The sequence below is a fragment of the Mauremys mutica genome, chromosome 12 (assembly GCF_020497125.1).
Source record: "Mauremys mutica isolate MM-2020 ecotype Southern chromosome 12, ASM2049712v1, whole genome shotgun sequence".
Lineage (NCBI taxonomy): Eukaryota > Metazoa > Chordata > Testudines > Geoemydidae > Mauremys > Mauremys mutica.
In genome coordinates, this window is record NC_059083.1 from 52,684,393 (window position 1) to 52,699,770 (window position 15,378).

General features: G+C 45.7%; 1 protein-coding gene across 1 annotated transcript; it reads left to right on the top strand.

Annotated features, from left to right (window-relative positions):
- The first annotated feature begins 8,158 nt into the window (after nt 1-8,158).
- On the top strand, nt 8,159-9,097 carry LOC123346947 (olfactory receptor 11L1-like). Its single transcript, XM_044984383.1, has one exon. The coding sequence runs from the start codon at nt 8,159-8,161 to the stop codon at nt 9,095-9,097; it is 939 nt and encodes a 312-aa protein (XP_044840318.1).
- Nucleotides 9,098-15,378: the final 6,281 nt, after the last annotated feature.

Consider the following 15,378-nt stretch of genomic DNA (forward strand, 5'->3'; position numbering starts at 1 on the left):
TCGGGGAAATCAGTATTGTGAGCGCTGTCGCCTGCCTCGTCCTCCACAAACCCTTCCTCATCTTCCCCATCCGCGAACATCGCCGAGAAACTGCCCGTCGACACTATCCCATCGTCAGAGTCCACGGTCACTGGTGGGGCAGTGGTGGCAGACCCACCGAGAATGGCATGCAGTGCCTCGTAGAAGCGGCATGTCTGGGGCTGGGCTCCGGAGCGTCCGTTTGCCGCTTTGATTTTTTGGTAGCCTTGTCTCATGTCCTTGATTTTCACGGGGCACTGCGTTGCATCTCAGCTGTATCCTCTGAGTGCCATGGCTTTGGAGACCTTCTCGTAGGTCTTGGCATTACGTTTGTTGGAGCGCAGCTCCGAAAGCACAGACTGATCGCCCCACACAGCGATCAGATCTAAATTCAACATAAACTCCTAGTGCAGACCAGGCCTGAGTGTTTGCGTCTCTGTCTGGTCCCTAGAGAAAAACAACCCAACTTGCTGCTTAGAGTAATAGGAATCATCATCATTGCCTATGATAACTCTGGTTATTCTTGTTAGCCATACAAATGTCCAGTCCCACTTTGATGACTACAGTCTAATCACACATCGTGGAAAAAGGTATTTATTGGTTCAGAATTTGCCATCTTTTAATTTTATTATATGTCCCTGTGACATTTCTTGTGGTGCCTGGGATTGTGCGGCACCCACTGACACCTCCCCTTAGCATGGGGAAGCCATGTCGGTGCCTGCCAGGGGTCAGCTCCCTTAATATTATTGTGATTTTTGGTGGAAGGGGCCAGCTATCACAAAGGCAGGCAAGACAGACCGGAGTGTCCAAGGGGACTGTCTGTGACTCCATGTTAAGGCTGTTCTAGTGCTTGAGGAGGTCCCACTTGATACTTGGTTGTTGAAATCTAAGTCTAGAACTCACAGCCAATGTGAGGGTTATGATCTGATTCTGAACAGTCTGCCCTGAGGCTGGTACCCGTGCTCTTCAGCAACTCCAGACAGCCTGACAGCCCTTCTTCCCCCATCATCCGGGATGGCATGAGTGAGCCAGGTAATCTTGAAAAGCCTGTGCTGCCACAGTGCAACAATACTCTCCTCAACTCAGGGGCTGGAAAAGGGTGTGAAGTGGCCATTACACTTTAAAGTGTGGTATCCTGTCGGGTGAGTATGATCAGGGTTTGAGCATAGGCCATGGCAGGAAGCACCTACCCACAGCAGTGACACGATAGAGTGGGAATGTGTAGTGTGGGTTTTTTGAGGTATCGCACAAATAGGGCAGAGTTAAGGTTGTGTGGGCATTTATCTTCTTTCTCTATTTCCTGGTTCTCAGAAGTCAGAGTTTTGCTGAACTCAGCCTTTGTGAAGGGCCTGAGCTATCACTGGGCACCTTAACTCTGCTTTAACAAAGATTTTTTTTGTGACATACATTTTAATTCCTAGTTTTTTAAACAGAAGGAGCAATGTTTGTTGGTGGGAGTTCCTGGCCATTTAGACAACTGTCGTTCTCACCTAGGTTTGCAGTTGATGCGCTACGGTGACTCGGTAATAATCAAAAGACCTAGTTTTTATATTGTGCTTTTCATCAACAGATGTCCAAGAGCTTGACATCATTATCCCCATTTTACAGATGGGAAACTGATGCATAAAGCGGTGATGTGACTTGCCCATGGTCATTCAATAAGCCAGTTGCAGAGCTGGGAATAGTCTCAATCCAGTTGCTTCTCCACTGGCCACTCAGTTGCTCTGTGATTCCACAGTGTTCCTCCCCACTCCTCTGCATGTTTTGTTATAGTTTTCCTTCTTGTCCTACTGTCAGGGCACGTGGAGAAGAAGTGGATCATCATCCTCTTTCTAACAAACTGGTAGGTCTCTGAAGACTGTTACCACGTCCCCCCTCACCCTTCTCTTCTCCAGGCTAAACACGCCCAATTCTTTCTACCTTTCCTCACAGGTCAGGTTTTCTAAACCTCTTTATCATTTTTGTTGCTCTCCTCTGGACTGTGTCTAATTTTTCCCCATCCCTCTTAAAGTGCAGTGCCCAGAACTGGACACACTACTCCAGCTGACGCGTCACCAGTGCCGAGCAGAGCAGAACAATTACCTCCCAGGTCTTACATACAACACACCTGTTAATTCACCCTGGAATGGGCAAGCTAGACCAGACAGTCAGTAAAGAATAACTGCTATGGGCCAAATCCTAAGCATCTCATTCTTCTCAAACTCAGGCCATGTCCACACTGCAGAATTAAGTCGACCTAACTTACGCCAGCAGACAGTCGCCACAGTAATTACATCGCTCGTGCGTGTCTGCACTTTGCTCCTTGTGACCTCACCAGGAGCACTCGCGCCGATTGCACTGACAGTGTGGGGCATCGTGGGCAGGCTCCTGAAGGGCAGCAACAGTCGACATAAGCAACGCAGTGTCTACATTGACACTAACTACATCAACCTTGACTCTACACTGTTCGTGGAGGTTGGGTTATTAAGTCAGCGTAGTGGGGCAGTTACATCAGCGGGAGTGAAATTTAAGTGTAAACGCTTCCATAGTTAGGTCGACGTAAGATGCCTTGAGTCAGCCTAACTCTGTAGTGGAGACCAGGCCTCAGTAGTCAATGGCCATGATGTTTATACTGTCTTAACAAGCACCATAGCATTGAATTCCCTCCTGAGGGCACTTGCAAAGCAGGGATCATTAGCAGCAGCCTCAGCGGAGATCCCAAGAGCTGCCTGAGCCAATGTGAGGCTGCTTTCCCCTATAAACCCTAGAAGGCTCCAGAGCAGGAGGCATGGAAGCTCCTTGTAATATGCACGGGTGTTGCATCAAGCAAGAAATCAAGAGCCAGCCCAGTGCAGCAGTGGAAGGTAGGTGTCTTTGCAGAGCAAATAAGGGCTTGTCCATATGGGGCAGTGGTGCACCACAGCGGGGTGCTAATTCTAAAGTTGCCCAATGTGTCATGAACAAAGGAACTTTCAGTGGGCACGAGCAAGATTCTACATGAGCCAGTTCGTGTGGCAGACGTTGGTGCCCTTTAGAAATCCCATTGCTCTTGAGTGAACTACCCCACCCTGTAGACAAACTCTGAGAGCAGAAGACAGAGGGGAGCAGCATGGAAGTGGAAATCAGATCCCCACACCCACTCAGCATCGAAACAGAGGTCACCGCTTCTTGCTGAGGATTAAAGGTAAAATCTAAACCTTCCTGGGATTTGTCCACACAGGGAGTCAGTGTGTGGCAAGCTGGGGTGGAAATCTACAGTGCGGTAGGTTGCTGTGCAGTAAGGGGCTGCGCGGATCCAGCTATCACACACTAAAAGTCCCCTAGTGGATTTTGCCCTAGTGCTGTTTGAAATGGGGGTAGGTCAATGTGCACTAGGGAATGTTTAGTGCACTGGAGCAGGGTCCACACAGCGTGTTAGTACGTGGCAGGCTAGTGCTCTGGAGATTCACACCCAGCTCACCATGATCTAACTCTCCATTTAGACAAGCCCGTGATCAGATCCTGGGGATCTCATGTAGGGAGGAAAAGGTGCAGTAGTGGGAAGGAGCACAGCTGGAGCTGTCTGTCAGGCGCACACCATAGGTGTGCATATCCTGCTCCCTCTCACTTCCTATTCTGCCCTTGATAGGTGTCAATCCTACCCCCGCCCAACAGGGCTGAACTGTGACACTGCAGAGTGTGCTGGGAGCATTGAGTTCCAGCTGTTCTGTTGCACCCGGGATGCTGCACAAAATCCAGGCCCAGACACTCTCACTCTTCAGCTGGGCTGCAGAGCGCACCTGGGGTAGAGTGTGTCTCAGGGTGTCAAGGAGGGGAGGAGAGGGACAGGGGTCTGTATGTGCCTGCTCGGGGCATTCCCTTTGTGCACGGGGCAGGGCACTGGGCAGAGGGAGTTTCCCAGCTGTGCTGCTAGTCAAGGTCCTGCTCTCAGTGTCTCAGGCATTAGCATGAGGAGAGCATGCTCACGCCCTGCTCTGCTGGTGCTCACATGCAGGCTCCTGAGCTGCACCTGCTGTCTCAGAGCTGGGGGAAGAGAGGAGAGAGCGTCTCTTCTTTTCCCATTTACTGCATGGGACTGGGAACGGAGCAGAGCGTGAGAGGAGAAGCAGATGCATGGATGGGCAGAGCTTAATGGGGCTGAGAATTTCAGCGGAGTCAGGTGTCCAACTCCCCTTAATTTTTCAACAGTGTCTAATTTCTTTAGGTCCCTTTGAATATCCCAGCCTCAGAAAAGACTCAGGGAGTTTCACTGAAAGAGGAGATGAACAAGGCGGGACATGTGAGAGGTTAAGGACTAATGAATGGGACAGAGAAACTCCATCAGGTGCACCTACAAATCAAGAATGACCCAATCAACTTAACAGACAACACCTTTAGCACTCAGACATGAAACAATGTTCTTTTTACACAATGTGTATTTGTCTCCTGGAACTCACTAGAGATCATTGAGTAATTCAGGAAACTGAACAACGTGGCAAGCTATAGCTCTGGATAGATTTGGGTAGGGGGCTAACCTGGGATGTTGGACATATGGAGTCAATTCTCTATTCTCCAGCAGGCTCCCTGGGGCTCTTTGGGGGAATTGCTTAGGCCAGATTTTAAAGGTGTTGAGGCACCAAATCATGTAGATAGGCACCAAGTGGAATGCTGTAAAGCATCTAAGCAGGTTAGGCATCTAATATCCTTTGGCTTGAATGCGAGATAGGCACTGAGGCTGATGAAGGACTTTGTAAAATCCCACTAGCCCTGATTTGCATTTTTAGGCACTAAGTACCTTATCAAACTGACCCTCTGGGCCTCAGTTCTCCATCTGTACAATGGGCACAGAAACCTTTTCCAATCTCACTGTGGCATTGTGAGGATAAATACATTAAGGACTGTGAGGTGCTCAGATACTACGATTTTGCTTGGTCTGTAACCAACACACTTCCATTCTTCTGGGTATTTGGGAATAGTCACTGAGTGAAGGCTGATTAAGGACCTTAGACCATGTAGTGTACTACTATGAAAACAACTGAACTACAAAGGCTCTATTTGTCTGTCTGTCTACTCAGAATTTACTGCTCCTGGTTCTGAGCTCACCTGGGCAGCTGTAAAATGGGAGGATCTCTGGCAGAAATTAATATTGTAAAAAACAGTTTAGGAGATCAGAATTAGACCTCATAGATTTATTCATGTGAGGAAACACTGTGAGATTGTACTTGTTAAAGCCATTCCTTTATTCTCTTAGCTCTGCTGACCATTTTTAGTGTGGGATAAAACTTCCCAGTGGCTAGCATCCTTTGACGAACAGTATATCCCTTGTGGCTCTGAATAGCTTGAATTAAGGTCCTGATTCAGCAAAGGCCTCAGGAACAGATTTTTAAATCTATTTAGAGGTTTCTGAAGTCCCTTCCAGTTATAGGAGAGTGGTATATAGACTCATAGAATATCAGGGTTGGAAGGGACCTCAGGAGGTCATCTAGTCCAACCCCCTGCTCAAAGCAGGACCAATCCCCAGACAGAATTTTACCCCAGCTCTTTAAGTGGCCCCCTCAAGGATTGAACTCATAATCCTGGGTTTAGCAGGCCAATGCTTAAACCACTGAGCTATCCCTCCTCCCCAAAATAGCTACAATTATTATTATTATTATTATTAATACCCATCTGATTGAGGAGCCCAAATTCCATTTTCAAAAGGGATTTAGGCATGGAAGAGTCTAAATCCCATTGTCTGTCAATAAACTGTTGACTTCTCATTGTCTAAATCTGGGAAAATGAGCTTTAGGCTTGGGCATTGCGATGCTGTGTGCTGCAGCACCTAAATAGCTTTAAAAATCTGGCCAGAGGGGTTTTTTATATTGCCTTTTCAGATGTGTTACATTTCTTTTGATAAATAGAGCTAGCAGGAAATTTCTTGTCAAAACTGTTTTTTTTATTTTTTTATGTAAAATTTGGGTTTGCATATTAAATGGATTTTTTTCATGAAAACTGTCTACTTTCCCTGGAAAAATGGTATGTTTTTATTTAAAAACAAAAAACGTTTTGGCCAGAATCCAAAAACATTTCAGCCAAAAACTGAAAAATATTAGGTCAAAAATCAGAAGCTTCCAGCTTCTGGTGGAACATTTTTTCTTTTCAGCCACAAAATTTTGATTGTCAGTTTTTTTCACAAAAAGTCAAAAATTTCTGTGAAGAAAAAAAATTCCAGTCAGCTCTAATGTTAAATAGAGCTGTTTCACACATCTCCCTCTATCTGTCTAATATCTCTGTCTGTCTGTATACGTCTCTCTGTGCCTCTCTGTCTGTTTCTCTGTTTGCCTGTATCTTTCCCTCTCTTTCTAAGGTGTCTGTGCTTTATTGAAAACTGTTATGTGCTATCACTGTAAATTCTTAAGGGTTCTCCTGGTCTTGCTTGCAGACCAGGGGGCTCTGTAGGGAAGCATGGGATCAGTGTCTTTCAGCGGTCAGTCTGAAAAGAGCCAGCCTAGAGCAATGTGGGGTGAGTTTGGTGTCTCTGTTTTAGGGAACAGACTGCATTTCTCTCTCTGGTTTTGTGCATTGGGGTTTTGGATTTTATGCAATAAAGTCATATTACATTGCAACCTTCCAGAGAGAGTATTTGATGTTTTAATCTAACTTCCCTGTTTGTATCCTGTGAGCATAACACTATCCAGGGCGATTCCATAGCCTTTACCTCCCATCCCCCAGCCCTTTAGACAGGGGTTGAATGCCTTTCTATCTCCCTGACAACTCACCTCTTTCACATGGATTCTCACCAATTTCCTCAGTTGTTTCTAAAATGTCCCTCTGGATTTTCCCCTAAAGTGGAAGTTCTGTGCATGTTCCTGACCCTGTAGCTGCTGGTTGTCTCCGGCAGAGCCTTTCCTCCACTGACCGGAGCGTCAGCTGAGAGTTCTCAGCAGCTGTCAGGAGGCATTGAGCACTGCATCATCTCTTTGCAATGTTCTTTGAGATTACAAGGTAGATCAACCAGACCTACTCCTCTGTCCATCCCACTTATGAATGTAGACCCCCCAACTCCCATTATAATAAAATACAATTATATATATATATTCAGTGCAGCAAGTCAGTTATTTAAAAATAAAATACATAGCATGTAGGATGCACATGTACTCATAATTTATAGCTCCTGACTCTGACCTCACCTGGGCAGCTGTAAAATGGGAGGATCTCCGGCAGAAGTTAATATTGCAAAAACCAGTTTGTGAGATCAGAGTTAGACCTCGTGGATTTATTCATGTGAGGAAAGGCTGTGAGATCGTTCTTGTTAAAGCCATTCCTTTACACTCTGTTAGCGCCGTTGACCATTTTTAGAGTGGGCTAAAACTTCCCAGTGGCTAGCATCCTTTGAGGACCAGTAGATCTTTTGTGGCTCTGCATAGTTTGAATTAAGATCTTAATAAAGCAAAGCCCTCAGGACCAGATTTTTAAAGATATTTAAGGGTTGCTGAACTCAGTGTTGCAACAATTCCTAAATGATTGAGGAGCCTAAATTCCATTTTCAAAAGGATTTAGGCAGGGTTTCTCCAACAGGGGTTGCCGCTTGTGTAGGGAAACCCCTGGCATGCCGGGCAGGTGTGTTTAACTGTCCGGTCTGCAGGTCTGGCCGATCGCCGCTCCAACTGGCCGTGGATCGCTGCTCTGGGCCAATGGGAGCTGCTGGAAGCGGTGGCCAGTAAATCCCTCAGCCTGCGCCACTTCCAGCAGCTCCCATTGACCCGAAGCAGCGAACCGCGGCCAGTGGGAGCCTTGATCGGCCGGACCTGCGAAAGGAGCAGGTAAACAAACCAGCCCAGCACGCCAGAGGCTTTCACTACACAAGCAGCGACCCCTGTTTGAGAAACCCTGGATTTAGGCATGGAAGACTGTAGAATAGTCAATAGAATGTAGACACCTCAGTTCCTAAATCTGTGAAAATGAGATTTAGGCTGGGGCATTGTGATGCTGTGTGCTGCAGCACCTAAATACCTTTAAAAAACTGGTCTTTAGGCACCTAGGTTGGCTAAATATTTTTGAAAATCCCACTAGGTGCCGATCTGCAACTTTGGGTGCCTAAATGCCTCTGGATATCTGTCCTTCTGCACTTGCTTAAGTTAATGGGATGTTTATCCTTTTGAAAGTCCCATCTCTGAGTTTTAGTATTTTTCTTTGTACCTAGATGCACCTCATAGACAAAGCAGAAGAGGACAATCGAACGATCATCACAGAATTCATCCTCCTGGGATTCGGGAATCTCCCTGAATCGCAGCTCCTTCTCTTCCTGGTTTTCCTGGTGATCTACATGGTGACCATATCTGGGAATATCCTCATCGTTGCACTAATTGTGGCTGATCAGCACCTTCACACTCCCATGTACTTTTTCCTGGGAAACTTGTCCTGCTTGGAGACCTGCTACACCTCCACCGTCCTGCCCAGGTTACTGGCCAGTCTCCTGACTGGAGACAGAACCATTTCTGTCAGTGGCTGTTTTGCACAGTTTTATTGCTTTGTTTCTCTGGCAGCTACAGAATGTTATCTCCTAGCAGCAATGTCTTATGATCGGTATTTAGCGATATGTAAACCCCTGCGTTATGCAGCCCTGATGAATGGCAGGTTGTGCCTCCAGCTAGCAGCGGGGTCTTGGATAAGTGGATTTCTAACTTGTGTAATAATGATGTGTTTTATGTCACAATTAACATTCTGTGGCCCCAGTGAAATTGACCATTTCTTTTGTGATTTTTCTCCAATGCTACAGCTCTCCTGCAGTGACACCAGCATGATCACACTGGTTAGTGTAATACTTGCCTGCCTAGACTCGCCTTGCCCATTTCTATTAACTGTGACGTCCTATGTTTGTATCATTGCTACTATCCTGAGAATCCCTTCCACTACCGGGAGGCAAAAGGCCTTTTCCACCTGCTCCTCTCACCTCATTGTGGTTACACTTTTCTATGGGACCCTAATGACTGTGTATCTGCTACCAAAAACTAATACATTGAAAGCCCTGAACAAAGTGTTCTCTGTCTTCTACACAGTCCTGACTCCCATGCTCAATCCCCTCATCTACAGCCTGCGAAACAAAGAGGTGAAGGAGGCCCTGAGAAAAGTCATCCATTAATATATGTTGCTCAAATCAATTCAGAACTAGTCACTGATCTGTAAAAGAATCTATCTGTTTTAATGAGCAAGAAAGTTTACATGTAGTGGGGCCCAAGCTCACACCAATACGAACTGTTTCGGGGAACGTGAGGACATGCTACTTTTTGGGTTGATGACATTCCCATTTGTGGTTAAAGCTGATACTTGCTACTGCCTTAATTGGAAACCTGACTGTCTTGCGCTCTACACTCCACATGACGACATTTAAGACTTCAGATACGTGTTTCATCTATTTCTCTGCTCTCTCTGAATTGTGTGAATGCCACATTCTACTTGGCACTGGCCTCAGATCACTGTGGGCAGAATTAGGTGGTTCAAATATTTTCTCTCTCCTTGACGTCCTGGATTCCCAAAAGCTCCATAACTTTATATCTGGGAAGATTGTTCTGGTCTTCCCATTTGTTGTACTGTGTGTCATCTTGCAATGGATTAAATGAGTGTAAGCGTGTGCCTATACTGCAATGTAAGCCTACGGTGTGTGGGACTTGAACCCATAGGCTCAGTGAGTGTAAACCTATACTTGAGTGTCCATACTGAATATTAACACTAGGTTTACAATTTCTAGACCCAGGCCTCACACCAGTGCTCAGGCATCTTAGCTGCACTATGCAGATCTAAGTCAAAACAGCCTGTGCCAGGTCTTCAGCTGGCTAACAAGAGAGCCCCTCCACCCCCCAGGATACTTGAAAGAAACTGGAACAAAGGCCAGTGACTGCAAGGGGTGTGAGTGATTGCTGGACCCAGGCTAAAAGGAGATTAGTCTGTAAAAGGGAGCATTCTGGAACTGGTGAGTATCTTATCTGTATTCAGTTTGATTAGACATAGATTGGCACATTTTATTTTATTTTGCTTGGTGACTTACTTTGTTCTGTCTGTTACTACTTGGAACCACTTAAATCCTACTTTCTGTATTTAATAAAATCACTTTTTACTAATCAATTAGCTCAGAGTATGTATTGATACCTGGGGGAGAAAACAACTGTGCATATCTCTCTATCAGTGTTATAGAGGGCGAACAATGTATGAGTTTACCCTGCATAAAGTTTATACAGGGTAAAACAGATTTATTTGGGATTAGACCCCACTAGGAGTTGGGCATCTGAGTGCTAAAGACAAGCCCACTTCTGTTATCTGCTTTCGGGTAAACCTGCAGCTTTGGGGCAAGTAATTCAGACCCTGGGTCTTTGTTGGAACAGACGGGAATGTCTGGCTCAGCAAGACAGATACTGGAGTCCTGAGCTGTCAGGGAAAGCAGGGGTAGGAGTAGTCTGGGAACTCAGGTCACAGCTCCCAGGAGGGTTTCTGTGATCTAACCTGTCACAGTCAGCATTTGAAACACTTGTCTTGCTTGTGCTTTCACTCCTGTTTCAGGCAATGGGCAGAGCTTCCCTGAGGTGCTGGTGGACATTTCGGGGGCATTTTCTGACCTGCAGAAGAAGGCACCTGTTGGAGGAGGAGGAGGACGGTGATATAGACCTGGCAGACTCAAACTGGCTGATGCTGCTCATAGCTCTCGGAAGACCCACTGATGCCCCCTGTGTAGACCGGTGCTTCTGCAGCAGGGCCACAAGCACAGACTGGTGGGATCCCATCGTCATGCAGACCTGGTATGACCATACCTTGCTCATGAAGAAAGATACAATTCTGGAGCCTTGTTAGCAGCTTGTCTGGACCCTTCACCACCACGACACATATGCAAGGGAAGCCATTCCTGTTCAAAAGTAGTTTGCTATACCCCAGAGTCCTACGGGTCCATTGCTAACCAGTTTGGGGTTGGAAAGTCGACTGGAATCTAAAGTGGTAGCTGAGGTTTCTTAGGCAGTCATGTGTGTGGTTTAGCCAAATGTGGGGGAATAAACAATATCCCTGAAGTAACTGCTAGTTTGGAGAGAATAGGATTTCCCGACTGCACCGGGGCCATGATTGTATGTACTCAAGGAGCCAGAGTACAGAGATTGCAAAAGGTACTACTCCATGGGTATGTGGCCCTTGGGGACTACAGAGGCAAAGTTATGGATGCCAACGTGGGCTGCCCTGGAAAAGTTCATGATGCCAAGGTTTTCCATCAGTCGGCCATCTACCTTCATGGACAGGCCGGAACACTATTCCAAATGACAATGTCATAAATGGAATTACTGTTTCCATGGTTATTCTAGGGGATCCCATGTACCCCCTTCTGCGTGGGTATATGAAACAGTATCCTGATCAGAGGCCATGGCAAAAGAAGGCTTAATTATCTTCTCAATAGGTGTAGAATGGTGGTTCAATGTGCATTTGTCACATTGAAATCCTCCAAGCCTGAGTGTGAGTTTGGGCTTACATTGCAGTGTACACATTCCCTAAAAACCAGTGCATCAGATCCTATACAGATTAGTGGTTATCAAAATAAAATAAATGATGTGAATGGTTTCTGTTGACACAACCTCTTTGCTACAGCAACAACAACAACAAAATCAATGTCAAACAAAAAAGCAGCAGGTAGGCATGGAGGAAATGCTACTCATGACACATGCCAGCTCTTTTCATCCTGAAGCACATTGGGTAAAATTTCCAAAAGTGTCTAGCTGACTTAGAAGCATAAATCTCATTGACTTTCTATGAGACAGAAGCTACGTCTTCACTAACCGCCGTATCGGCGGGTAGCAATCGATCCCCGAACACGCTACAGTCGACTCCGGAACTCCACCAACCCGAACAGCGATAGCGGAGTCGACATGGGGAGCCGCAGACATCGATCCCGCGCCGTGAGGATGGTAGGTAATTTGATATAAGATACTTCGACTTCAGCTACGTTATTTACGTAGCTGAAGTTGCGTATCTTAGATCAATTTTCCCCCATAGTGTAGACCAGCCCAGGGATTCCCTCATCCTTAGGTCCTTCTGAAAGGGGAACTCAGGCTCTGAAGTCACTTTGGTGCTTTTGAAAATTCTACCCATTGAATAGTACTTTAATCCTTATGTCTCTGATCCTAATGAATACACAGGAACTCACTGAAGGCATTGACAGTAGCTGCGCCACTGGGGGTCGTCTACATGGCAGCTGAAGGTGAGCCTCCCAGGCTGCGTAGGCAGACTCGTGCTAGAAGGGCTTGTGCTAGCATGCTAAAAATAGCTGTGTGGATGTTGTAAGGTGGGGCCAAGCCTGGGTGACTAGCCTGAGCCTCCCCTGAGGTGAGGGATGTCATAATGAGCTGGACCAAACCTTGTTATGGTTGAGTTAAAAAACTTATTCTAACTGATGTGTGGACACCCCTTCTATTCACATAACTGTCAGGAAGAGTTAATCAGAAGCCCCCACCTAAGACAAACGATGTGTGAACTTGCCCAGGAATTTGGACTGAGTGGGCAGAAGGGTTTGGCTGAGCATGGGTTGGTGTGTGAGAGAAGAGAGAGGAGAGAGAACACACAGAACAGAGAAAGGGAGCCTGAGGGAAAAAAGCACGGAAGGCAAACAGTAGCCCAGTGCGAGCCTGGAAAAAGTGAGCATTTGGGTCAAACGAGGTGGCTAACGAGACTTGGGGCAGTAAGCAAAGAAGCTGCTCTTTTTGTTTTGCATTCAGAGAAGTCGGACTTTGTACATTCCTTGTCAATAAATGAGATTGGATCAAAAAAAATATCAGACTCCATCAATGTCTACTTCCAACTGGGACATGCCCACGGCTCCAAACTATGACTAGTCATTGGGGTCAAAAACGAGTAACAATACGCCGTCTCTACCAAGCGTGGAGATACACATTGTGTTTGGGGAGGTTTGAACCCTAATACCCTCAGCATCTACTCAGGGTTGTCTTATTCTTGCAGCAGAATAGCTGAGAGTGTCTGAGTGTTTGCGTCTCTGTCTGGTCCCTAGAGAAAAACAACCCAACCTGCTGCTGATGATAGGAATCATCATCATTGCCTGTGGTAACTCTGGTTATTCTTGTTAGCCATACAAATGTCCAGTCCCACTTTGATGACTACAGTCTAATCACACATTGTGGAAAAAGGTATTTATTGGTTCAGAATTTGCCATCTTTCAATTTTATTGTATGTCCCTGTGACGTTTGTTGCGGTGCCTGGGATTGTGTGGCACCCACTGACACCTCCCCTTAGCGTGGGGAAGCCAAGTCTGTGCCTGCCAGGGGTCAGCTCCCTGAATATTATTGTGATTTTTGGTGGAAGGGGCCAGCTATCACAAGGCAGGCTTACTTGGGTGGCAAGACAGACCAGAGTGCCCAAGGGAAATGTCTGTGACTCCATGTTAAGGCTATTGTAGTGCTTGAGGAGGTCCCACTTGATACTTAGTTGGTGAAATCTAACTCTAGAACTCACAGCCAATGTGGGGGTTGCGCCCTGCTTCTGAACAGTCTGCCCTGAGGCTGGTGCCCGTGCTCTTTAGTCACTCCAGACAGCCTGACAGCCCTTCTTCCCCCGTCATCCGGGATGGCATGAGTGAGCCAGGTAGTCTTGAAAAGCCTGTGCTGCCACAGTGCAACAATACTCTCCTCAACTCAGGGACTGGAAAAGGGTGTGAAGAGGCCTGTAAATGTGTGGGACCGGGGCTCAACACTCCCAGGGGAGGAGGGGAGCCACACCGGCCCGTCGTTCTTATGTGGGTTCTGCCCTGTTCCTTTAAGGCTGAGCAAGACTATCCACAGACAGCTAGGGGCTCAGGCCTTCTGCTGCAAGGCCGAGCAACAATGTCAGCGTCAGTTAGGACTCAGGCCTTCTGTTGCAAGGCTGAGCAATAATACAAGAGTCAGTTAGGGCTGAGGCCTTCTGTTGCAAGGCTGAGCAGCAAATAGTACAAACAGTTTAGGAAGGCCCAGGCCCTTTGGTGCAGGGGCTGGGCAGCAAACAGTTCAGGGAGCTCAAGCCCTTTGGTGCAGGGGCTGGGCAATAACACGAATAGTTTACAGGCCCAGGCCCTAGGTTAGGTCAGGGCAACAACAGTTAGGGCTCAGGCCCATAGGTGCAGGGGCTGAGCACTGGGATTAGGGGGAAGACTGCTACCCGTGAGTGAGGTGGCAGGGGGGACGCAGGCCTACCCACTCCACTTCGTCCTGGCCCGGGCCCTAGGCAGCGGCTATTACCGCTGACGGTCAGTGGGGATTCCTACCGCAACACACTGACATGGGCGTGGATTAAGGTGACCATTTTTTTTCAAATTTAAAACCAGGACATTTAAAATAGCTCAACCAGCATGAGTAACAGTCTCTGTCATAGAATATAAGTTGAAAAAATATTGTGGCGTATGCTTATCTTTTTTTTTCTTTAAGTGAAAGAATACAATAAAATGTACTTCTTTTATTTATATTATATATTATGAAAGTAATTTTGCGAAAAAAACCCAAATATTTGATATGGGTAGATTAGTACATAATTGTATAGTTAGGGTTTTGGGATCCAAGTAATAAAGAAACAAGTGTAGCAGTAAAACAAAATGGTTTTAATAAAAAATGGTACAAAAGTACTTAATCTACATTCCTAATTTTGCTTCTTATATTTTTGTGAAGAATTATTATTTAATAATAATTCGTTTTCCTGGATGTTTTTATAAAATTCCATGCAAGTTTGGTTAAAATTATATTTAGTAATTAGCAAACATTTCAAAGTTTCAACATGTAATTGAGTTTTATCACTGGACCAGATATTGTTCATCAAAGAAAAAAAGACGTTCGGCAGGTGCATTGGTTCCTGGTAAACAGAGACAATATTCTACCAATTTGCCAATATTTTTGTAGGAAACATCATTTTCACTGAAGGCTTTGAATATTTCAATCCATCTGTTCGATACTGGTACAGAATTTTGTCTCCAGTGAGTAATTTTTTCATCTGTAATGTAGCGCAGGAAAAAGCAGGTTTCATCAAACAGTTCATCTTCTACTAAATTGATTTCAGAAAAATACTGAAGAATGTAATCACTGCAAACTTGAATGTTGTCATGGGTGAGTTTAGTGTTTAACAAAACCCAATTGAATTTTTCGGTATGCTTAATAGGTCCTTCCCATTCCTCTAGATATTGAATACATGTGTCATAAAATTCTACCACTTTTTCTTTGAAAATAGCAGGTTTTAATATGCCTTCTTCCTCAAGCTGCTTCAAATTTTGCCGCACCTGTAACGGCAAGAAAACGTTTGCTTTTCTGTCAGCTAATTTTGTTTTTAAGTCACTGTAAATATTGCTAGATTCTATAATAGAAATCTCCTGTCCTTCTATTTTCAAAATAGCATTGTGGAACATTGATGACACATTATGCA

Bases quoted from the DNA above. Each gene is read 5' to 3' on its own strand.
- LOC123346947 (XM_044984383.1), top strand. From the start codon at position 8,159: ATGCACCTCATAGACAAAGCAGAAGAGGACAATCGAACGATCATCACA.